Raw genomic sequence first — 25,687 nt, forward strand, 5'->3', positions numbered from 1 at the left:
ATCTGATTCTGATTAGAGAAATGTGGAAGCAGATGACGATGAGGAGAGAATATTGGTTTAGATGACAGCTCCTTTACAGTTATGGAAAATGTGATACATTACAGTACAGTAAATTCAACTTTATAAAACAGTAGCATATATGACAGACTAGACCCAGCAACTTTTTCTGGTGTAAAAACTACTATGAAAAATGATACAGTGTGTGAAGTTCATTACTTCACGACATTTGTTTATATGAGCAATTTACCAGTCTCAGAGGCTGTTGCTGTAAATTAGTTAATTTATTTGTTATGAGCTACAGCTTTCGTCCCTACCCAACACAATAATTCACAGGCTTGATAAACTGATGTCTTGTGCTCCAAAGTAGCTCTCATGCCCACTGTCATTCTGTGTAATATCTTATTCATGCATAGCACTGTCCATTTTAATTAGTTGTTTCAGGTCAGTGCAAACCCCCTCTGCCTCCAGGCAATAGCATTGCAGAAGTGTGAACAAAAATGCATTCACTATTATTTGTGTGAAAATAGGCCATTATAGACTAATGATAAGACAGCAGCTCCTCTGTGGTGCATACTTTTAATAAACAATTCACTTGCCAGCCAGCCCAGGAAACAGTACAATTTTGCAGATGCAACAGAAATATATGATGAACAACTAAAGCCAAGATCTTATGGGGGAGGGGGCATTGTGCCACAAAGGGTCATTATATTCTAAGTAGAACTCATTATTTCCAAAATCCTCAAGCGAGGGGTTTCACTTGCATTAATGACACAATTAATTATTATAATCACCTCTGTGCAGGAAAATACACATACATTTAAGGGAACTTGTTTTCTATTACCATACATAATCCTTTCTTTTGCTTAGTTTTGTTGTATCACTGAACCAAACATAATACAATGCTATACAGTATACAGTACTGTTACAGCCATGACAAAGCTTTGTTAATATTGAGCATGTGGTCATGCTGCTATTTTGTTTCAAACCAATAAATTAGGCTTGATTGCATTTCAATCATGCCTAATTGGAGGGACACTACTTTGGGCATGGTATAATAGGCTAACATCGAAAATAGGCAAACATAGCATAGATCTACAACCTCCCATCGAAACAAAAATTGATTGATTGAAACATTGAATACATAGGACCACAATGGAAACAAGCCCTTTTGTGCATCGTTGTACAATCGTACCACTGTACTATTTAACTGTTAATAAAGTATTCAATCAATTAATCAAAACGACAAATTGAGAGCTTGTAGATCGGCTATCCAAAACAAACTGGTCAGGCTACTACTGGGCCTCACCCCCCGAACCCACCTCACCCCTGCTAGGGTTAACAACAGAGTATAGGCTACATCTTGCAATGGGTCTGGTCTACAAAATTCGATACACCACCAAGATACCCATGTACCTGTCTAAATACTTCCTTAATGTCAATGAAGTCCACACCCACAACACCAGAGGGAGTTCAACAAACCATGTGCAATCCAGATTCAGCACAAACAAGGGACTAAATTAATTTCGCTCCTATGCCACAAAATGTGGAACACCCTACCAACTGTCATTAAGACATGTGAATCCCTTGACTCCTTCAAAACCTCTCAAAGGGCACCTATACGAACGGCTGCAATTCGAAACTGGCCCCCGTAAAATCTGAATCCCCCACCCACCCCTTTCCCCCCTCACTGTATATGTTTTTTCCCCATTTTTACCTTGTTTATGATGATTTCCTATTTTTGGCTATATATAAGTGTATATTTGTACGTCTCTAAATGTTATGATGAATTGAAAACGGTGACCCTCTTGTAAACAAGTGTAATGCATTGTGTCGTCCACTCACAGTTAACAGTTTTTGTATTGAGTTGTGCTTGAAATGTATGGTATTCTGCAAACTGTTAATAAATACTTCAATCAATCAATCAATATTTTCTGCACAAAGAGACCCAGGTCAAAACACGCTGCATTAGTCCACTTGCCAGAATGTGAACCCGGACATGTTGAGTACACCAGAAATATTGAGTATGGGTCCCCAGCATGTAGACACTGCCGGATGCTAACTTGCATATGTTGAGCAATTTTCTTAATTGGCATAATGTGTGACCATGTGGGGCGACTGGAGGTAGAGCAGGTCGTCCAATGATCCATGGGTCGGCGGTTCGAATCCCGGCTCCTACTGTCTACATGTCAAAGTGTCCTTGGGCAAGACACTGAACCCAAAATTGCTCCCGATGTGCTGGTTGGTACCTTGCATGACTTCCGCCGCAATCGGTGTATGAATGGGTGAATGTAATGCACAATCTATGTAAAGCGCCTTGGATAAAGGTGCTATATAAATGCACCATTTACCATACCATTAACAACCTATAGAAGTTAAAATTTCATCATGATTTATGTAGCATGTGACATGCTGAATCCATTCCAAGCATTAGTTTTTCACAAAAAACACTGGCTAAAACCCCCAAAATGCATAGAAACTGTGCTATCATCATATCAGTTTATCTACCGTATCTACCTTCTCCTTCTTTGACCAACAGTAACCCAATTTCCATCAGTACCCTTTCGGTTCACAGCACTGATGGCAAATTGTGTTCAGGTAGGTCTAAATTCCTCAAAAAATGCTGCCCCACCCAATCAGATCATATGGTAGGCTACCATAATAGGGTGACATGTTCTCCTTTTAGCATGGAAGAGGACATTTACCAGGTAAGTCAGATTCAAAATCCAAAAGTGCATCTTGTATTTCATCAGACATCCATATTTGTCTTGCTGTTTCCTCACTGAATAGAATAACTTTAGACAATATTACACATTCAAAAACCCTTTCCATGACATTATGCTGCCCCATGTGCAATGACACATAACAAATTGACTTTGCTACAATTATCAAATCATAAAGTACTTTATTAAAGAAAACACTACTGTATACTTGTTCATATACAAAGCTACATCAAAGGATTTCCTCCCAGATTTCTGGGCATAACCTATTATTTGTGCAAACTCATATAGTATTTAGGACCACCTAGTGGCTAAACACCTACATTACAAGATACTTCATTTTAAACCGCCCCTTCATAAATTATTCTTGGGTGAAATGTTTGGCAGATCAGATCAGTGACTCTTTACAAAAGAAAAAAAATCCATACATAATAGCCCACATCCTGGGATGTTACGACGCTCAGCTGAAACAGGCTTTAGTTCTGAGCAAAGATTTCATACAGGCTTATCAATCAATAGATTTTTAGCGTCTGAAAAAACTGTTAAATAATGATAAATAAATGAATATGTTCTCAAATGGCTCACCTGTCCTTTGAAAACAACAGGAGTTAATTCAGGTTGGCATTAGGAAGGAACGACATGTCTCATTCCTTGAGATGACAATGATTTAGATATCGTTTGAGAACTAATTAGACTGTCCTCAATTTGGTGTCCTCCTAACTCATCTTTTTTCTATTAAATTATGCATTGACATATATTTAGCTGTAATGTACTACAGTAAGGACCACACAAAATGAAATGAAGTGGAGAATTTATTTTTTCCTGGCCTCATATCATTAGGGAATATACACCCTTGAGATTCATAGCTGTTCAGTTGAGTCCTTGACTCAACAACCTATTTGATAAAGGGGATTGGCACAAGCAAAGATATTGTCAAATATTGCACAGTGAAGGTCAAATGTGTTTTCATGCGGTTGTAAATATGTTACAGAAAAATAATATTTGAATCCTGTTATTTCCAGCTATAAAGGATTTGTGGCTTAGTTGGCAACACAGAACATGAATGACAAGCAAACATACACCCCCAAACAAAATACCAGCATATAAAAGAGGTGATATTAAACATGTAGTAATGTTAGGACATTTTCATCACAATTTTAAGAAACTGTTTAACTTTGTTAAAATCACATCTGTTTATATCATTTTTCATCATGATTGTTAGAATTAATGCCATTAAAAAGCACACTGACCTACAGTAACCTCGGAAGACTATTCAGACCGAGTGCAAGGGCACAGACCTCTGACTGTATATAAACAGGGCTGGGCATATCTGTTAGTCACGGACAATGATATTCGATATCAACAGTCTATTTTACCTGCCCTCAACTCCACCTACAGCTTTGCAATATATCAAAACTATATCGTACTATTGTGATATAGTAAGTGTTATTATCTACTAAAAGAAATTCAAAAATAGATCACAATGAATTGCAATGTGACGGCTATTTTCGCCATTTCTGTCACAATATCGATATTGAGATATTTGGTCAAAAAATAGATATTTGACCGTGTCCATATCGCCCAGCTGTAATCACCTGTCTGCCCTCCATGACAGTGTAATGTAACTCCACCATAATGATAAATTCCTGACACGCACACTGGCGGGACCGAGAGGAGCACCTCTTCTATGGCAAATCAGTTTCCTCAGATTCCACCAAACAGGACTGGTCAGTGCCAGGGGCCCGGAATGGTGGGTGGTACTCAAATGCGGTGAAGACAAAGGAGCCAAGGTTGTGCTTCTGGTGCAGAAACCAAATGACAGCTGAGATCCCCATTATGCCTACCACACTCAGTATGACCAGGGCGGAAAGCAGCGGACTAGTGTCTTAAAAGGACAAAAAACAAAACAATGCATGGAAGGTTACTACAATAAACACAAACTCACTGAGCAATAAGTCATGAAAAGGCAAACAAACCAAGTTCACTCACTTTGCTTTCCTTCCTCCACTGCCTCTGAAAAACAAACATAATTCAAGTAATGCATTTAAAATAAACTAAAACATTCATGATTGTATTGTGTGAACTTGCATGCATTCAACATCCTTTAAAATGCTCGTAAAGTAAGTGTATTATCATCCACATACTGAGGATTATTTTCACAATGAATAATGAACTTACTCTCTGGAGCCTCACAGACAACTCCATTCTCCAAATCATCCTCACAGCTGACCTTCTCCCACTTCCTGGTTTTAGTGTGTAGTGTCGCACACGTATCCATGGTAGCCAGGTCGGACAGGCTGGAGCCGTCCTCCCAGTTACTGTAGGTCAAAACTTGCTCACCAAGCCACCTCACTTCTTCACCTGATACACCGGACACACAATCAATACTACAGATGGGCAAAACCCTACCTATAAGGGAGGAGTTGTTGTGGCTCTTTGCCTTGCCTTATTTTTCCTCCTGCCTTTTGTGTTACCAAAGATTTTTCTGAGTTCTGGTGTGAGACAGTTTGTAAACAACATAAGCCTGTGTTACACAATGCGTGATTCCATTTCTTTTGAGCTTTTCACAGATTTCTGTGTACTATAATAAGCTTCATGAAAGCAGGATTTCCTGAACTCCGAAGAGGAACTGAGAGCAAGTCTACACAAAGGCACAGTCATTGTACTCTCTGTAACTGTCATCACATGAACAATGTGGAAAATGTCAGGAAATGTTGGAACTTGTTAGATGAGAAATGTCTTCATGTTTAGAAACGAATGCTAAACCCACTTCAATGACAATGTTATTAACCAAGTAACTACACACGTATATCTGCATCATGTAACAAGTTGTAATTTGACTTTCATCTCAGAACATTTCTACAATCCTCAAGTCACACAGCACTTACTATTTGTGTCATAATACACGCCAAGCCATATACTGATGTTGCCTTTCCACACCTCTGGACTATAATTTACGATGAAGTCATTCTCTTCAGTACTTTGGATGGTCACAAGTTCTACAAAGAACAAAGGAAATATTGTCCCAGAAATGAAAACATGTATTAACCACTTAAACCAGTCAAAAATATCTACAAGCTCAAAACGTTGTGAACATATATATTATATTTTTGCTGAACGCCCCAGAATAGGGACAGGGTTCAAAGTGGATATAGATGATTTTTTTTTTTTTAAATGGGTTACAAAAATCATGGGATAAAAAAAGAACAGGAAAAAATGGCTTTGATGTCATACTAAACTAATTCACATACCAAAGCCTTGGCAGAGAGACTTTGCTCTCTCAAATGTATAGCTTTTGATTTTGTCTTCTTCTCCATGGACAAAATGATAGCATCTTTGTCCAAATGGTACCCAGGTTCGTCCATCTGCAGGGCAATCTGAAGATATAGGGATAAAATATAGTTTATTATTATATCCTCTTGTCATATGCAGTTGACCCATTTCTAAAGTTAGGAGCATTGGCCACATTAGCCGCAATTTGCAACGCTAGATTTTTTTATAATGTGATTAATCTAGAGTTGCAGTACACTCCATTGACTCCCCACTCATCCAATTTGCGTTTGTGATCTGCTTGTCTTAAATAACGTTAAACTCACCAACATTGCAGCTGTAGTCCAAGCTTGAATTATCCTCTTTCAATCTGCCGAGCTTGTTTTTCATAAAAATCCACCGTAGACTTGTTATGATAACTTATGAGCTACTTTCTGTCAAGAAATTCTGTGCAGGTGATTCTTTTTCTAAGTGCTGGAGTTTGGAAGCACTCGTCGTAAGTCACTGAACGGTCCTGTGTACCACCTGAATTTGCACACAATGCAGGAGGCAGCAGCGCGACCCGTTAACAAAAACAGTGCTTCCTAACTGCAACACTAGAAAAAGAATCACCTGCAGAGGATGTCTTGACAGAAAGTAGCTTATAACATGTCTACGGTGGATTTTTATGAAAAACAAGCTCGGCAGATTGAAAGAGGATAATTCAAGCTTGGACTACAGCTGCAATGTTGGTGAGTTTAACGTCGTTTAAGACAAGCAGATCGCAAACGCAAATTGGATGAGTGGGGAGGGTATTGCAACTCTAGATTCATCCCATTGTAAAAAAAAAAAATACAAATTGCTGCTATGGCCTGCACATATGCCTACAGTGTAGCCGTAAGACGATTGAGGGACCAACTCCACTTGCCACTGCCAGTAGCTTGCCAAGGGCAAATGCAGAGTATGTAGCCATGCATGTCTTTTGGTGTAGGCCTACTAACTACCAATGTTTGTATTAAAAAGTTACACATCTCCAAGTCAGATGAGCAAAGCAGCCAAGCAGGGATTGTTTACTGTGAAGCATTGCTTATTCAAGGCAGGCAAACATGCAATCACTCATTAACAGGCTTACGAAACGCTTTGATTTGTAACTTCCACAAAACAATTTCAATGTAAACAACATGGGTATCAATGTGAAGAGAAGAATGAAGATGACCTTATTGATATAGTTACAGCCAGGCCCACAAAATGTAAACGTAAACAAGCTCAAATATGCGATGTCAAACGACTTACCACCAGCTAAAGATGAATGCAGATTAACACAAAACACAACTATACACCATAAGGATAAAAAATTGTGGTATTTCCGAAGCGACTCCATGTTTACGACTCAAAAAAATATAGTCGCACGAAAGTTTTCTGAGGAACTCGGTCTGACTGTTACTCTGGTACGTCAGCGTCACAACGTGAGCGAAGCGATATGGCATAAGTCCCTCCCACAGGTCAATAACACCAGTAACACACTGGGTGTGTAAGGCAAGCACACCTAGGATTCCATGCGCGGCCAAAAGCCGCTGTCTGCCGACGTCTCTTTCGGGTTTTTAGCAAGGATTGATTGATTGATTGATTGATTGATATAAATATTTATTAACAGTTTGCAGAATTACAGTACATTTCAAGCACAAACTCAATACAAAGACTGTTAACGAGTGGACGACCCAATTAAGCATTACACTTGTTTACAACAGGGTCCACCATGTTCAATTCATCAAAACATTTAGAGACGTACAAATAGACACTTCTATATCGTTAAAGAACAGAATAGGAATTCATCATAAGGGAAGCAAAAAGGGAAAAGAAACATATACAGTGAGGGGAAAAGGGGGGGGGGGGGGGGGGGGCGGTGGGGGGGATTCAGATTTTACGGGGGCCAGTTTCGAATTGCAGCCGTCCGTAGGTGCCCTTTGAGAGCGGTTTTGAAGGAGTCAAGGGATTCACATGTCTTAATGACTGTTGGTAGGGTGTTCCACATTTTGGTGGCATATAAGCGAAAATAATTTAGTCCCTTGTTTGTGCCGAATCTGGGTTGTACATGGTTTGTTGCACTCCCTCTGGTGTTGTGGGTGTGGACTGGATTCCATGCGCGGACCAGCTGCACAGTAGTCTACCAAACTTAATTTAGACCTGCTTAAAGCTCTGTAGGCTACAGAAAAAAACGTCTTCCAGTGATATCATCATTAGGCAGATTATTTTTTAAACAAGATTTCTTTTACAAAAATGTTTAGATTTTAATTATCGTGAGAACGTTGGCTTCCATTTTCGCATTGCAACTTTTCAGGACTAGAAAGCCTGCAGTTTTTATTAGCTTGTATTCCCCATCGATGATGTCACTGGAAGATGGTTTTTGAACTACCCACAGCCCTCCTATGAGACACAGACCGAGTAGAAAAGAATTGTGCCATTTTTTTCATGATTATTAGTGAGGACCTATTATATGAAGATAGGTTGAAAAGTGGTGAAGTGGTCCTTTAATTATTAATTTATAGATTTCTTTGCATATTTCTTTCTTTATTATTTAATTCATTCATTCATATAAGTTTTAGCCCTCCATATATCCGGACGTAAAAACAACTACAAAACTACAAACTACAAAAAGTCTTTATGGCCTCCTGTTCTGGAATAAGCTATAGGCATATCCCAGACAAACCTCTAGATGGTGCCATACGTGTAGGCTACTAATATTGTTGTTTAACCACACCATGCCATGTGCGTTTCATCCATGTAGCGATCTGGCGTGCCATCGTGCCATGCCAACCGAACCGATATACTGCCACTCCTCCAATAAATTATCGACATGCATTTGTAAGAGAGCAACATTTCAAATGAGAATTATTTATTATATAGCCTTAAAGCCTTGTTTATACTTCACTGTGCAACGGTCCTATGCTGGAAAATAGCAGATATGCATACTCACAGCACATCTCATTCAAGACACTGAACTTGCAGGTTGCCATTTTTGCCATCCAAATGCATTATATGGTTAAATGGACCCTAAGAGATGCAGAAAATAACTAGAAAAAGTGCACAGGTCTCCACCATGCAGGAGGATAGGAGAGTGTGTGATGTTTGGCAAAATGTTTAGGAGTAATTTAAATGTGTGTGTGTGTGTGTGTGTGTGTGTGTGTGTGTGTGTGTGTGTGTGTGTGTGTGTGTGTGTGTGTGTGTGTGTGTGTGTGTGTGTGAGACGCAATAACTTGGCCTGTTGTAGCGCCACCATGAGGCTGATTTGAAAACTGTCAAGTGGCATTTCTTCCTCAGCCTATAGTGGGAATAGGCATGCACGGCTTGGGATCATACACTGCCATGTCTTCCTTCTCAGAATGCATTTCTTTCATGTGGATATGATATCCGTGGATATGCTCCTGAGGAGGAGGATTCTAAAAACGACTTTATATCAATCCTAAACGGCAACCACACTATGAAATTCCATATTAGATTTTAGGCTAATAATAATAATAATAATAATAAGGCCCGGACGGTTAATTAGCTCAAACGTATGGGCACCCATGAAGGCAGAACAAGCCATTAATATTATTAATATGAATATTAATATGAATATTAATATATGTAGTAATAATAATAATAAAAATAAATCCACCAAGTTATTGGAACTATAACACTAGAGATGATGATCAGTTGATAAACTGGAGTGGACAATATAGCCTATAGTGCCTTCTTGTAGACGCAGGTGGTACAGCCATACTGCCACAGCTGGAGTACGAGTCTTGCTCCTCGTCTGGAACTGGTGGCAGTGATGGCTTCCCGTAGCGTAGAGTGGCACTACACCCTGCAGGATACCGGGGGATGGTGGACCCATCTGCCATTTGCAAAGCCTATAGTTACCGGTAGACCTGCTAACCCAACCTATGCTTCCAGATACCCTTACTGAAAGTAGGTTACAAAGTTCTACGGGACAAGGTGATAGTCTTCACTTGGTCTGACCAAGTTGGTCCTCCTTGCACCCTCTAGGTTCGGAGACTTCGGAATCGGACCTTACAGTGACCTTGAGTATTCGGTGGCATATTTGTGTCCTCCTCAGGCCATTTTGTGTAAAATAAGCAAAAACACCAATTCCAAAAAGCTTATCTTATAGCCTACTATTAAAGCTTTTCTACCATAGAAAAACAACATTTGTACCTCGGAGTGAAATAAATATAAAATAATCCCTTTGATTTGAGTAGTAAAATGCCATGTCTCCCATCATGTTTATTCAGCTTCAGTTACAAATCTATAACCAATCAAATTCAAACAAAATCTAAAATTCGAATTCTTTCTTATTATAATATATAGACCCGAAACCCATTGACCTCAGGATACATCACTGAGGATACGTCCCAGGTGCATCATGCAATGTATTTTTTGTTATAGTTCTTCAATTTATAGTGACTCATAGGAATAGACTATGTGACAACCGGGCATAGACAACCCGGAGAGACGGTTGACAGCCGGAATGTAGATGACACCCGGGTGAGTAGTATGGGTTAGCGCCCCAGCCTGGGTCCTCCGTGAGGTTGAAGCCCAACAAACCTCGGTGAGGCCTTTAGGAGGGCCATTATAATCCACCACTCCTGAATAAAGTGCCTGGTGCTGGGAGTCTGGTGCAACGCACAGGTCCTGGTCCTGGTGAGAGCAGGAGTGGACCTGGTGAGACGTAGGAAGGGCCCGGACAGGAGTCAACCCACAGAGCCTAGTCCTTCCGCATGCCAGAATCTGGTTCTCCCTGCAGTCCCTAAGTAAAAATGAGAAAAAGGCCACACACACGTAGCCACGATGCTGTATATTTATTATTATCCAACGTTTCGACCTAGGTCTTCTTCAACTACTCTGCTGTCCCGGCAGAGTAGTTCTGGAGCAATGGATTGTGTGGCCTTGCTCATTCCCTGATGGACTGATCGAGGGTAGCTACTGTATCAAATGTATCAATATGAAATTGATACATTTTCATAGTTCTGAAAATATGGTCAGAACTATATATATATGGTCAGAACTATTATATACATATATATATTCAAATTCTTACATGTTCACAATGTGCTACCATATTCTTCATTACATGAGTAACGGCCATCTTTAGCATAAAATGTCCACCCTGTTATGTCCAAAATGTGTCCCCCCTGTTACAGTGTAATTGGATAATAATTGGAATAATGCATTAAGCTGGACAAATGTGTTTTTCTGACAGCTGAACATGCCCTCTTTCAGAAGAATTCAGAAGAAATATATATATTTTTTAAGTTACTAGGCTGAAATGGCACCGAATAGTAGGAATGACCCAGGCCTACGTGTGAGTCCAACTCAACTTTCTTTCTTTAGCCATGGCAAGAGTAGCTCAGGCACTGCCAGCTGAGAACAGAACAGAACATGACCAGTCTATTCTGCAACCAAGCCCCGCTGGTTGTAGAGGATTCATGCTCTATTGGTTTTGCTACTAGGTGGAAAATGTAATTAGAACAATTAAAGCTATAATGCATTTGTTCTCAGACAATCAAACGTTTCCTTTGCTTTGGGTTTGGTGGAAGTGGAAAATCTTTGTAACCACTTAAGTCATGGTTTATACTTCACTGTATGATGGTGTCACGTGACGTTTCTATGCACTTGCCAGGAAACACAATAGACTACACAGACCTCTATTTAGATCTAATTATTATTGTCAATTGGCTCAAAACAAACTGGCAGGAACATTACCTACCTTTTGACCTTTGCCATCTGGTGGAGATAGAGCTCTTTGGAAGAGATAGCCTATATTCTTTTCTCACTCTTCAACATTTCCATTGTGTGAGACCAAAGCTTGTAGATTTGTAGACGATAGCAGCAGCGACATCTTCTGATAAAATATCGCTCATTGGAAATTTGTCATATAACTTTAAGCTTAGTTAACTAGAAAAAGTGCTCCTCGGAGCACAGGTCTCCGCCAGGTCAGGTAGATTATTGTGGGCCAGCAATGTTCAGAATTCACCAATCAGGTTGGAATATGAAAAATCAGATTGATCCGTCTTGATCACTTGACTATAGATAATGTGTACCGATTTGCGTGATGTTTGGACAACATTTGTAGGAGTAATATAAAAACATATGTTCTGCAAAAATCACGCAAATCTATAGCCATTAAACGAAAAAAGATGTATGTATGTATGTATGTATGTATGTAGTATGTATGTACTGTGTCTGCGAGTACGGATAGCTGTAATACCGATGGGAGACCTAAAGTGGCACTGTTGAGCCTATGTCCCTATGTAGACCTATGTATGTCTGTTTAGGCAGCACCAGTCTATGGGCAGCACACACACACACACACTCTCTGCACCGCTCAGTTCACACGCTGGTGTGATTTTTCATATTACATCCTGATTGGCTAAGATTGGCTTCCAAAGTTTGCAGGAGTGCAAACCAGCAACACACATGCAAAGTTTAAAGTGATCGGATGTTGAGATGGGCGAAAGACAGATACACTCAACAGATTTTGTGCATTTAAGATATAACTGGTTTGAAAACAATTACCAGTGCCCGTTTACCGTAATGCATTTGAAGAAAGACAAAATGACGGATCCAACATCTTCCAATCAGGAATATAACAAATCGACCTAGGCCGGCCTAGCGGCATGGGCACCTATGCTGCTAATCCAGCCTGACAGCATGTCGCGGGTTCGAGTCCTGATCCCGATGACCTTTGCTGCGTGTCACTCCCCATCTCTCTCCCCCCATTTCCTGTCAGCTTACTGTACACTATCAAAAATAATAAATAAATTATAGACTACCGTATGTCTATCAAATCACTTGAGGTCCATGTTTGTACAAATAAAGACCTCAAAACAGGTTTACGTAGAGGTTTTTTTTGGAAGTTTTTATTCAAAAAATGTCAAAGAAATTAACAGAAGGAAAACTTAGGTAACAATCTACCGAAAAAGGTTTTTGGCTTTTAACAAACACTACAAAACAAAAGTACAGAGGAAGGATTCCTTAAACTGGACATACAAGTTACCACTGGCAAATGTGTGGCACATGTAAAACAAAATAAAAAAATTAACTCTCATATAGATATCTCTATGAAAATCTTTTTATTTCCTCAAACGGTCTGTACAAAACTCTTCATAAATTATTACTTTTTCATATAACTTAATGACTGTTCAACATGATGGTTACTTAAATGACCTTTTTTTTGTCTTTTTTTTTCTTTGATGCACCTTTTCAACTCTTGACCCAGATAGTATGGCACTTGGTTCAGACACCACTAGCAGCATAATCCTCACAAGACAACAGTATTACGTCTCCGTCTCAGGCATTACAAATTCTCAAGTATAGTCACAATGGCCCTTTACTCTGGTAACATAATATCAGCCAACTACAGAGGAAATGCTGCTGCTGCAAGTCTGTCTGGACTCTGGACAAAGCAACAAAGATGTTTGTTTTAGGAGCATAGATCCAGTGAATACCACAACTCCGCTTTATTGTCCATCTTCAAAAACTACACACAATCAGCCTCTGGAATCTTTTACCATGAAAGCAGCAGTTTGTCTTTTGAAACTATGAAAACTGAATCTCTGAACAACTAAATACATGCTCGTCTACGCACAATTGTCCTCATAATGATTACGATAATACAAAAAAGAAAACGATTTGAAAAAAGAAAGAAAAAAAGTGTTAAAAACAACCTGAAAGGAAACAGCTGTATGTGGCCAGCTCCTGAGCGTGGCATTTGGTCTGGAAGGGCGGGCTGGACCTGCTAACCCGGCCTAATACAGAGGAGAAAGAAAATTCTGAGGTAGATAACTCGTCAGTCCGACCACCAGGTCTTACACAGGCTTACTGGAACACACCTTAATCAAAAAGCCTGTTTCAATCTGCTGTGATCCAAAAAATAATTAAACTTTTAGCGATAATTCTGCACCATGTCAGAACAGACTGCTATTGTATAGCTGTGATTTCATAGTTTCAAACTTCTTTCCTACTTTATCAGATTTAAATTGCATTTTTCCATTAATTCTGTAGTGATGAAATCCACATGTGGCACTTGTTGGATCCAAGCCTTCCTTCATGCTTGTTTGTGTCCATACTTTACTAATACCTATGATAACTGAATGTAAATGTACAAAAAAGGCACATTCTCCAAACTGCAAACTAGTGCAGAAACTGCAGAAAAAGTCAATTACATCCTGGTTAAAGAGACAAATGAACCAGCTCACAGTCTTTGGTGAAGTAAACTACAATTGAAAGTGCCAAGCTTGTTTGTTTCCTATCAAAGAGTGAGGTGCACTAAAATCCACATTACCCCCCCCCCCCAACTCACTGAACCTTTGCCTAAGTTGTAATAGAAGGCTTTGATTATATATTCACAATCACAAGTCCAAGTTTTCCTGTTTCAAATAAGTGAAAAAAGACACACCCTGTCAACCTGACAGAGAATATCACCCAAGAAGACAAAGCATAAAATAAACAACCAACTAACAAAAACAAGTCCACTGTCCCATGACCCCCCCGCCCCACCCTAGTACATTTATTTTCAGGTAATCTAGATTCTACAACACCAAATAATGAAGAAAAGGCAATATTCAAAATGTGATCATTCAGCAGAATTTCTACCTCTTCTGCTTACTGTATATCAACATTACATCCTATTAAAATCATAGAATTCAGAGTTCATTTGTTTCAAAACATTTTTCTTCCTAAACTTTCTATTTAGATTAGTTTTTGGAGGGGAAATTCAATAGAAACACCTAACACAGCAGATTTAATTAGCTATATCCAAAGGAAAGCCCTATATAGCTGATTTACAAGGCAATAGCTCTCACATATATTTTTTGCTCATTGCCAGCCTCCAGAGTGGCCCGTACAGCTATTGTATGGAAACTATTAAGGCAAATTGTATCAGACAGCAAGATCAATCTAGACCACTAAGAGAAATCACTTTACAAGAAAAAACACTGAACACTTCACCATAGCAACACTCACACAGCAAGCACGAAACATCATTTTCAAGATGTTTGGCTAATAAATCTTCAGAAAAGAACTATTTCAAAACAAATGAGAAAAGGAAAAGAAATCATGAAAATATTAACAAAAGACATTTTTACTGTCATGCACTTTAAACATCTAGTCACACAATTCTTGTATCCTGTGGCAACCCTTGGTAAAAAATAAACGTTTAGTATTTCCTTATCAAAATAAAACTTTTTTTCTTCTTTTTTTAATATAATTAGCATCATTTGATGAAATCAATCATTTATTTGCACCTTCTGGAACTTATACCAAAAATAGTTTCACTTATTTTTATTACAAACATAAGGAAATAATTGCAGAACCTGTGCAAAATGGTGGAAAACCCTTAGGTCCATTGCATCTGAGGAAGCCATGATTGTTTTAGCTGTTGTCCCAATGTTACCTCAGTCTTACTTGGGTTGTTGGTATGTGTACGGGGAATGATCACCAGATGATTCCACTTGTGACTGCCCACCATTTTCCTGGAAGAGAAAGAAGGTCAGACAACTAATAACTTTGAAAATAAGATGCCAATTGCCAATATTGAGGTCTTCTAAATGAAGACATTTATAAAAGAGTAAAAAGACCCAATTAGATCCATCTACTAACCTCTACAGGAACAGTTGTTGTCTGCATATGTGTATACTGGGGGATATAAGCTCCTTGCATAGCTGAGTTTGTGGCCATGAACTGTACAAGGAAGGAAAGTATGACACATTCAAATCAATTCTAGAAGCTATAACATAGAAATGGAAAAGTATTTTGTGCATTATTGCTCTCAAATTTAAAGAAGTTGTTTTCTGACCCTGTGCAGTTCTCTCACCGTTCCTGCGCTGCCCAGGGAGAGGTGACTCATCTGCTGTGAAAGGGGGCTCATCATGGAAGTAGGCTGCAGTGACATAGAATGGTCCATAGAGGGTGATATCACCGCTCCCTGGGACAAGAGTGTGAGAGGATGAGAGATATGCTTTGGGTGGAGACTGGTGGAGACTGAAAAGCATTCAAGGACTATTATATTGTAAAACCAAAATGTAACTCAGACATCAGCAGCATAGGATATTGAGCAGAACGATGTAAAGACATAAGAGTTATGTTGAATAAATAGTTAAACTATTCCATAGGCTAATCAATTCTGACACTTTCTTGACATAGTTTATTATCAAAGAATGGCTTAGAGATAGTCAGAACAGCATATTTCACACATCAGAAGATATGAAACATTGTAAAAGGAAAAAAATAAAGAAAGAAATCGAATAAATTTTAATTTATTTTTCTTTTAGGTTTTATGACCTCAATTACACCCACACATTGACACAACCTAAACTTTCAGTGGATTTGCTGTGGTCTATGGTTTTCTCTGTGTGTTCTGAAGCCTTTTGAGCTGCAATGAAAACAGGCAAAATCCCTCAATAGTGACATCTGCTGGCAAATTGTTATGTCATATATGGGATGTGTGGACTCGTCTCTTACCTCACAGTCCACAGGCAAACCAGAGCACTTGTTTGAGACAGAAATCCCCAGACGACAGAAAATCTACTGAATGTTAAAAGTCGGGGAGCATTTTTGGCGCTCGCCGACAAAACCCCCAATCTGACGTAAAATCGGGCTTTGATCGGCGAGGTTTTGCTCTCTCTGTGTGAAAGGAGCTGCGAGAAGATCCAGCGCCGATAAAATCGCTCGCCGACGCCTCCCCGACCATTTCTGAACATCTAGCACGTTTGATATTTGACTCTGTCGCCGACTGGATATCATACAGTATGAACTGGGTTGCGACTGCGCCTCGATAAGGCCTGTATTACAACCAATGAGAGCACACTGCTGTCTATCTGTCTGTCTATCTGTCTGTCGACTGTATAGATGATCAGATATATATATACCTACCTATATATATATATACCGGTAACCTTCATTCCGTCGGTAAATCCCTGTAGGCTACCCCAACCCACATATTGGTAGCCTATATTAGCCCAATATTGCCGTTACGCATTTCACTTGATTAATGTTGAAAACCGCATCGGAATCAACAGTGCAGAGCAAACTTTTGGTTTGGACCTCGTGCACTGTGTGTGTGTGTGTGTGTGTGTGTGTGTGTGTGCGTGTTGTTTAATGAAACTGTCTCGCTATAGCGCTATCACAAACATGCCGCCCTGTGTGTAGCCTGCATGGCTATTCCTGTGTGTGTGTGTGGCGTGCCGTGCACGCAGAGACAGAGAGAGAGAGAGAGATGCGCCCTGTGTGGGTCTCACGCTTGTATCACGGCATCCTGCACGTGCATGTCAAAATGAATTGGAATAAAAAAACAAATGATGTAGCGAGAGTATGCTCTTACTGGGTGCTGCATGATGTAGGGCTGGTGAGCCACCCAGGAGGGATTCTGGACCTGGAACATCACACATAGACACAGTAAATACGCTGGCACAGCGAGGGCACACAGGCTATTTCAGGAGCTCACATGAGAGTGTGACTGGCCCGGCAACAAGCATGAAAGGCCACGGTGTCCTTTACCAGGCAGATACACAACCAAACACCTATGAAACCCCACAGGACAGCTCTCTGACAGGTGATGACACAGGATTAACAAACACGTAGGGGCTGCTTGAGCGCTGTACATATAAATTATAAATGGGTGTTTCTGCTGAGCACTGAAGCGATGAAGAACTGAAATTGATGTATAGGTATTTCAACTGGACCACTGCATATGAAACTGGTGAATCAGCAAGCAGCACCTATTTATCCCTCATACTGAACATGCAACATTGCTCTCCTCTTTTAAGAAAAAGGTATACATCAGGACTGAAAAGCAATAAATCAAACCTGGTACGTTGAAACTGGCGAGATATAAGGAGACATGGCTTGTTGAGCTATCATCCTGTTGGCGATACTGTATGGAGACGGGTAGAATCTGTAGAGAGAGAAGCAATCACTTCAAAAAAAACAGACTAAGTGTGAATGTATTCAAGTAAATGAGATCAAGTAACACCAACTAACCCCTACACAGCTTACCCATTTTGCATAGCAGCTGTAGTGGGATCGTACGTGAGTGTCATTCCAGCCTGACAGGAAGAGAAGAAAACCTATTAAAACATTCCCTGGGGTTCACACTATTCCCGACCTTTTTCTCATTTTCTCTTCCTGCGGAACACGCTATTCCCGACTTTTGTTTTATATGATTTATTCACCGTTTTTTTATAACCTTTTAGACGGTTTCCGTCGGACAACCTGGTCGGACAACTACCTGTCAGTGGGGAGTGTTGGCTGATGAATGAATATCAACATCCTAATACATCCTAATACTGGGGGGTCAAATTATGACAGGCAATTCCTGCTGTCAAAATATGACCCCCCCCCCCCCCAGAAATATAGACACTCGTGCTTTCCAAGGTGTGATTTGGGGTCCTAAGGGGGCAGTGTTGGCTGGGAGGAGGAGTAGGACTACTACCTGTCAGTGGGGAGCGTTTGGATCACGTGACCTTCTGGGAAATCGAGGCACAATGTAAAGTCTATGGCGTAATGGCAGCATTACGCACATTGAGCTCTGTTCCCGTTCCTCTGTTGACCGAACGCTAGGGGGGGGGTATAGAGCGGCCTCGCAAAGCGGCGCCGCCGAAAAATCCGTCCCCCCCACCACCCTAGGGGAGGGGGGGATGGGGGTGTCTAACCACAAAAACGTGGGGTTATGGTTAGGGTTTGGGGTCGGACTACAGAGAGGTTGTTCCAGTGACAATGTACATACAAAACTGCGTTTTGGCACAGTTATTATTATTATTATGAATTATCTGGCTGTGATTCCTCCTCCTCCCCATTTGTCTCAAAACGTAAAAGTTTAACCACATTATCAGCAGCGCCTCGAACAGGTCAAAACTCACTGACCATCTGATCTGTAGTGTTAAACCCATGCAACTTGAGAGGAAAGAAAAACCTGCAGCGCCTTACCTGGTGTTGACAGTTGTGCTTTCATTAGCGCATTTAGCAGCGTCGATCTCCTCCTTCCCCATAAATCCCAAAATGGTGTAATAATATAAGTCCCAAAGCGGGGTCCGGGGACCCCCAGAGGACATTGAGCGAGTTCCAGGGGGTACAACTACATGATAGTTTGTGGCGTCATGTTGACGCTCTCAGTTTTTTTAATTAACTTATTATCAATTGCAGTCCCACAGCTAGAAATGGCATTAAAATAGGGTCCGTCCGAGCTGTCCATTTGGGGGTCCTTGACATGAAAAGGATAAAGTAAATCCATTCATCTACTGATAGCCAATACACGACTTATCAAAAGTGGTGCGTGACACCAAAAGCGGTGACCTATTGAATCCTGTTCCTGTATTATTAGAATCACCCACCATTTTGGGATTTAAACAGGGGTGGATCAAATATATGCTTCAAAATATATCGCGTTTATGAACGCAGGATTTCAAAAGTATTACTCCTAAGATAACTTTGGAGCCAGGGGGGATACAGGGGGGGGGACCCCCCAGCCAGGGGGGACCCCCTAACTCATCTGGGGGGGGGGAATGTGACGCTGGCAGGGGATTCATCCCCTGCGTCCCTGCGGTTATTGCGCCCCTGTTGTTTCGGATCACGGCGGTGGAATATATTTCGACTCAAACACAAACGATGGAACTATTTTCAGGCGGATTTTCATGAAATGGAGGTACAATTGTGAGGGGGTGATTCTTCAAAGGTTAGTGAGAAACTGCAGCAGGAAAGCGATGTTTATTATCGATTCCTGTGGGAGTCAATGTGTTTTAAGCAATCAACAGAATGAGGCAACTTGTAACACATGCTGCATCATTCACGAATGAACGCAGCCATCACATATCAACACGAGTTTGTCTCTCATTACCGTCTCTCACCTGGAGAGCCATTTGAGTTTTTAAGGGGACATCGGGCAGAAAAAAACACCCAGACCTTCTGCGTCACTAGCTTGTGCCAATTACAGGTCTGTGAATTACACACCTTCAATGTGTTTTCAGGGCCTATTAATTGATTACATGCATCTATACTGTACATGGTAACTTATTGCCAATGAGACTGTGAGACATATGAGTGCATTTTAACGTCCTCTACTGCGGACCTCTATTGCACATAATTGCTTATGGATTATCTCTCTTTACCCAGTCACAGTGGAGCAGAAGGCAGCACTCACCAGTCTAGCATCTCCTTCTCGTGGCCAGCCGCGGCCGTTCTGCACAAATTTACTCTGGCTTTGCCTCTTTTTCTGCCCACCGTCAGCAAACTTGCACAGCAAAGGCTCAGGGGGCACTGATGACCGAGCAGGGAAATGAAACAAAAGATGGAGAGAAAGAAGGAAGGGAGAGAAAGAGAAAGAATTTGATAGGTCTTATGCATGTAATGTCTGTCTTGGTTACGGTGCTGCAAATCTGTACATGAGCTGAAATGAGGGTGGGGAGTGGACATTTTACTAGCCAGCCCTGGAACACAGACATCTAATTTGGCAGCTGTGGAGCGGTAATCCCCTCCCTTTCCTAAAGGCGGCAAGGGCAGCAGAGACTATTTCAGTCTAATAATCCAATTAAAAAGCTTAGAGTGGGAGAGGAGGCCACACAAGGCAGCTCTAGCACTCTCTTCCTCCCACTAACTCGCTCTTTCTCTGTGCTCTGCCACTTTAGCGCTGAGTGCATAGGAGCCCTTCACCAGCAAGACTCCTGCTGGGATATCAGCTGGCTGGCTACATTATTCAGCCTGTACAACTGCACCCAATTACAATGTAATGAATGTATGCCCTATAATGACCAATACCAACCATAGAATGGATGCATTTGCAAGCCAAATGATGTAATTTCCTATTCTAAATGGCTTTTGCAGCTGCCTGATTACCAAATTGATAAACATAGACATGTCACTGACTGAACCACATGATTTCAGCTCTGGTATTAAAATGAAAACTTTCATACTGCTGCATACAGTAAGTTAGGAATTGATCAATGTTGGTGTATGTTACCTGGAACGCCTGGAGGAGTCTTGATAAACTTTCCATTGAACTGAGAGATCACTGCATCACATTTCTCTGTTGATTCCATCCTGGAATTATAGAAGACACAAGCAGTGTAATTAAATCAATGTATTGTTGACGTTTAGTTGTACTGTGCGGAGGATTCAAGAAATAATTTTCTTCCTATTCAGATGGATTAGTATCTTTTTATCTGAGTTTGCTGGCAGGCCCCACAGCACAGCTGAGGTCAATATGGTTTCACTCTTGTGGAACCAACATGCAATAGCTCAACCACACAGCCAAAACAGATAAGGATACAGGAGATGGGTCAAAAGAATCCAGTCAGTTAACAGCCGACTAGTTAGAATATTGTTCTATTTATTTTCTTTTTTACAGAAGAAGATTCTTTCTCTTTTTTTTGAGGGGCGCTACCGCTATTCCCTCCAATGTCTGCCTTTTGAAATGACATCATATGGTCGCCAAGTCTATGGACTTTTAATGTTTGTTTAGACTAGAGCACCTTATTGCATCATACATGTACAGCCATGTACCATACATGAGTACTTTATTGCATCATAAGTTACAGCCATGTTTATGGACTTTTAATGTTTGTTTAGAGCACTTTAAACAAACATTACCAGGCGCCCTTCACGTCTGATCTTTTTTTTACTTAACCCTTTAGAGTAGGGTAACTACATAGATCATCAACAGTATTTTTTCAAAAGTATATATATATTATGTCCACATATCTGACATTTCGTATGAGAGGAAACTATTTGTTACTATACATAAACATGTACGCTTAACCTGATCAGTACCTTATCTGGTGAACACTGGCCATAAGCATATCCATATCTATACAGTCTAATTACATAGAGATTCCTTTAAATGGCTAATCGTTCAGACAACCTCTTTTCTGACCAAAAAGTGCATCTTAGACATGCGGTGGGCGGCTATACGAGTATTTCCACTAAGGAAAGTAGGCTCCTCTAAACCGTCTTTGTTTTGGTGAGTAGTGAAAGTGTATTTTTGAGGGGCGCTAGGCGCTAGCCCCTCCTATGTCCAGCTTTGAGGGTTTGTGTAAACACAAACATTGTCCTAACACAAACATTGAAGACGAAGATGAGGACGCAAATTGTTATTGGCCAGAATGAGATGATGTATGATGACGCATGATGATAAGAGCACCCCTTACTTCACACGGATGTGAACAGACCAGAGGCTGCTCTACCGGGAGGTGTGCGGCGTGCGCAATGGCTCGAAAGTAACATAACATTAAGGAGAACTCCTTCTAACGCTATGAACCAGAGCTAGGTAATAATGTATATTCACAGAAATTAATTAAATGCAAAAACACTTTAAGTTATAGCTATACTAATCGAGTTGTAATAAATTAAAATGAAAGTTCATGCCGAAGTATTAGTGCTTGTCAATGAATCAAGGGCATGGCCTTGCCTTTTTCCTTGTGGTTTCTTTTCAGTCAAATGTCAGGTTATGCAAGCATGAGTCATGACTGGAGAGAACCCATGTTAGCACTATCATTTTAAAATACCAATCAGTAACTTCCTCAAAAGAGTTTCAAATTATGCACACATGAATCCTTGTTGTTATCATCAAGACAAAATCTTCATGGCCTCATGGATTACGGGGCTGCAGTGGCTATGTGGTGGGGTGGCGGTGGCTCAGGGGTAGAGTGACCCGATGGTCGAAGTGTCCTTGAGCAAAACTCTGAACCCCTAATTGCTTTCGATGTGCAGGTTGGTGCCATGCATGGTTTCCTCTGGTATCGGTGTATGTGTGTGTGTGTGTGTGTGTGTGTGTGTGTGTGTGTGTGCGTGTGCGTGTGCGTGTGCGCGCGCGCACGCGTGTGCGTGTGCGCGTGTGCGCGTGTGTGTGTGTGTGTGTGTGAATGGGTGAATGTAATGCACAATCTCTGTAAAGCGCCTTGGATAAAGGCGCTATATAAATGCAACATTTACCATTTATTACTTTTAGAACGCCCTACATGTCCTGTTATAACACGCCGAAACATGTTATAACATGTTAATTCCTTTAATCTTAATCAGAGGTGCCTTGGACCCAGGCTGTTTGCTCTTCTTTCTCCACGTTTCTCCACCTTTTGACTTATTAATTAGAGTGGACAGTGGACACCATAGTGTTTTTCTTCCACTTTTAGCAACCTGTAGGCCTACTTGAGTAGTGAATAGGAATGGGTCTGCCCACTACCGTTTAGACTGGGGTTATTCCTCCACGGTGCCTCCAGCTTGGCTGGGCACTCCGACAAACACAATTAGCTGTGTTCATGGTTCTTGGCAGGAGAGGGAGAGTGATCTCTGATACTGCACTAATGACTCCTACATCTTGGTCGGGGCACCTGTTGAGCAGGGAGCAGAACTGTGAGGGATAGCGTGTTTATATGCATGTGTTACACACCCTGCAAGTGAAACTCCTCACTGTCAGGTGACAAAAAGCCCATAAGTACAATATACATGGAGAGAAGTGGCAGTGACAAAATTGTGGGGGGAAGAAGAAGAAGAAGAAGAAGAAATAAACAAAAAAGAAAAAAAGATATCAAGAAAAAGACAAATAAAGTTAAAAAAAATGTAATAAATTCAAATTGTCCATTGTTTCCGCACAATAAATCGTGGTAAATCAACAATGCCAAAAACAGCTGACCTGGCGAAACCCACTCCTCTGCTGGCTCCGTTGGAGTCCCTCAGGACGCGCGTGGAGATGACCTGGCCGAAGGGCTTCAGCATGTTCTCCAGCTCCTGCTCGTCCATGGACAGGGGCAGGTTGGAGATGTACAGGTTGGTTGGGTCCTGCTCTTGTTGCTACGGAGGGGTGACAGAGAGGAAGACAGAGATGTTGACAGCAATGCCACTTTAACAGGAGGTGCTCACTGCTCAGAACACACACGGAAACATACCAACATTCCAATGCAGTTTCACGTTCGCGTCAGCCTCTCTCTGTATAACGCAGAGTCTGGACCTAATGACCTATAGGAGGAACATGGTGTTTCAACAACACTGTTTGGGCCCTTTTACAATGCCAACAGGCTTTTGCCTTTTTAACTTGGTGACGCCCCCTTCTATGACGCACGCGGCTCTCTCACATGAGCGGACCGTGTTAAATATCTCCCAAAACCCCAGCAATAGCAGATGGCCTCATGCCGTGCAACATTAAGCAAAATCCCACTCCCGGTGTCTTATGTATTGTCTCCGCCAGGCCAAAAGGCATGGGGAAGACCCCCTGTCCGTTACAGATGAGCCACAATCAGGCAGATTTTTGCAAAACACATTTTTTTACATTGTGCTGTGAAGTCCACTAGAGACCACTCAGCGCCATTCCAGTTATGTACCGATAGGGACAGAATCATAAATTATAGATCAATCACAATTTTAACCATTACAGACCATCAAAATAGGAATCAGGAATAGGAATCAAATAGGAATAGCTTATCAAAATAGGCCATGAAATTGCTCAACATTGATTTCTCATTTACAACATCTAGCATTATATAAAGAGAAATAAAAAAAGGAAAATGTTCGATTTATTGCTACACACAGTGACATTATTGGCAGAAATGTGTTCAGTATAGAGTAGAGACGGGTAAAGGTGAGGCGAGCTGACACTACATATGGAATGAGAAATTATTTGAATAGATCATATGCCACAGGCTTCTCTGCCTTTTCTAGTATAAAGTATAATTGTGACCACATGTAGAGGAAAATCTGCTAAATGGAACAAATCAGCCTGTAGGGTTAGGATTCCAGGCTTGGCATGTACGAATTGAAGACAACCAGTTGATGCCACATTACTTGATTAGAAAACTAGAGTAAAATGTATCTAAGACCAGTAAACGTTCATTTACCAAGTATAGTGTATTCTCAAATAAATATCTGCCATGTTCCTCCATGGAGTGCTCTGAGGCTGGAGTAGAGTATTTACAAGACACCATTGTACAACTGAGGAAGGGGAAAGAAGGCTGAACGAACTGTTGGAGAGACAGAAACTATTGGCAGAAAATGACTATTTAGTAAAACAAATCTCCACTTTTCAATGAGATGAACACAGACCTCATTCTCCCCACTTCCTATATTTGTTTTGAGTGCGGTTCAGGTACTTGATCCGACCGGAGCTCTTTAGAGGACTTTAGGTGTGTAGGGCACCCAAGTGTTGCACAGAATATGGTGATCTATGTTCCAGCGGACGAGGTTTCCAGCAGACAAGGTCATGTGCTGTCAATCGGCCAATGATCAAAAGGTCACGCAAACGTCTGTGGCAAAAAAACTAAAACACCAAAAGAAGAATTCCACCCTAGCAGTGGCTACGCTTTCATTAAGGACATCGATGAAGGGGCCTAAAGCATAAAGTATACTTCCTTGTAAGGTAGTATACATTTTACTTGCTTGCAGCAAAAAAAAACAGATTTTCATGCAATAAGCTCTATATGATTGCTCTGTTTCCCCTTTTTCTTCCCAACCGTCTCTGCTATGTGGGGGTCACTAATACAGGGTCATCATGAATAGAGATGAGGGGAGATTTGCATGCAGCCCACGGCTCCTTGAGGCCCCACATCAGCTGATTTCTTCCTGTATTTCAATAGCATCAGCAGAAACACAAGACACGGCTACAGGTCCCCAGGGAGCGGTCGCTCGCCATTAATATTCATCAGCGTCCTGCCGCATTCTGTGCCGGCTACAGGGATGGATTGGATTACTAAAGTAATACGCTG

The 25,687-nt window shown here is 41.0% G+C and overlaps 2 protein-coding genes across 12 annotated transcripts in view; both read right to left on the reverse strand.

Moving 5' to 3' along the window:
* Positions 1 to 2,882: 2,882 nt before the first annotated feature.
* On the reverse strand, positions 2,883 to 7,427 carry cd302 (CD302 molecule). The gene is made up of 6 exons (XM_083776465.1): positions 7,260 to 7,427; positions 5,969 to 6,094; positions 5,606 to 5,716; positions 4,896 to 5,078; positions 4,707 to 4,730; positions 2,883 to 4,602 (listed from the first exon to the last, which is right to left on the reverse strand). The coding sequence occupies exons 1-6, from the start codon at positions 7,345 to 7,347 to the stop codon at positions 4,403 to 4,405; spliced, it is 732 nt and encodes a 243-aa protein (XP_083632591.1). The 5' UTR covers positions 7,348 to 7,427; the 3' UTR covers positions 2,883 to 4,402.
* A 5,419-nt stretch (positions 7,428 to 12,846) lies between these two features.
* rbms1b (RNA binding motif, single stranded interacting protein 1b) overlaps positions 12,847 to 25,687 on the reverse strand; it is a 45,306-nt gene continuing 32,465 nt past the window's right edge. For 2 of the 11 annotated variants that reach the window (XM_083777231.1, XM_083777237.1), the window contains exons 5-14: positions 23,626 to 23,783; positions 20,959 to 21,038; positions 20,143 to 20,258; positions 18,003 to 18,052; positions 17,814 to 17,922; positions 17,329 to 17,379; positions 15,805 to 15,933; positions 15,609 to 15,689; positions 15,414 to 15,481; positions 12,847 to 13,756 (exon numbers count right to left, since the gene is read on the reverse strand). In XM_083777231.1, coding sequence (XP_083633357.1) covers positions 13,747 to 13,756; positions 15,414 to 15,481; positions 15,609 to 15,689; positions 15,805 to 15,933; positions 17,329 to 17,379; positions 17,814 to 17,922; positions 18,003 to 18,052; positions 20,143 to 20,258; positions 20,959 to 21,038; positions 23,626 to 23,783 — 852 coding nt within the window. In that variant the 3' untranslated portion in view covers positions 12,847 to 13,746. Of the gene's footprint in view, positions 15,482 to 15,608; positions 15,690 to 15,804; positions 15,934 to 17,328; positions 17,380 to 17,813; positions 17,923 to 18,002; positions 18,053 to 20,142; positions 20,259 to 20,958; positions 21,039 to 23,625; positions 23,784 to 25,687 lie in introns of all 11 variants that reach the window. The other 9 variants (XM_083777238.1, XM_083777241.1, XM_083777236.1 and 6 more) reach the window with 7 other exon arrangements.

The sequence above is a fragment of the Protomyctophum parallelum genome (assembly GCF_964188405.1).
Source record: "Protomyctophum parallelum genome assembly, chromosome: 11".
NCBI lineage: Eukaryota > Metazoa > Chordata > Actinopteri > Myctophiformes > Myctophidae > Protomyctophum > Protomyctophum parallelum.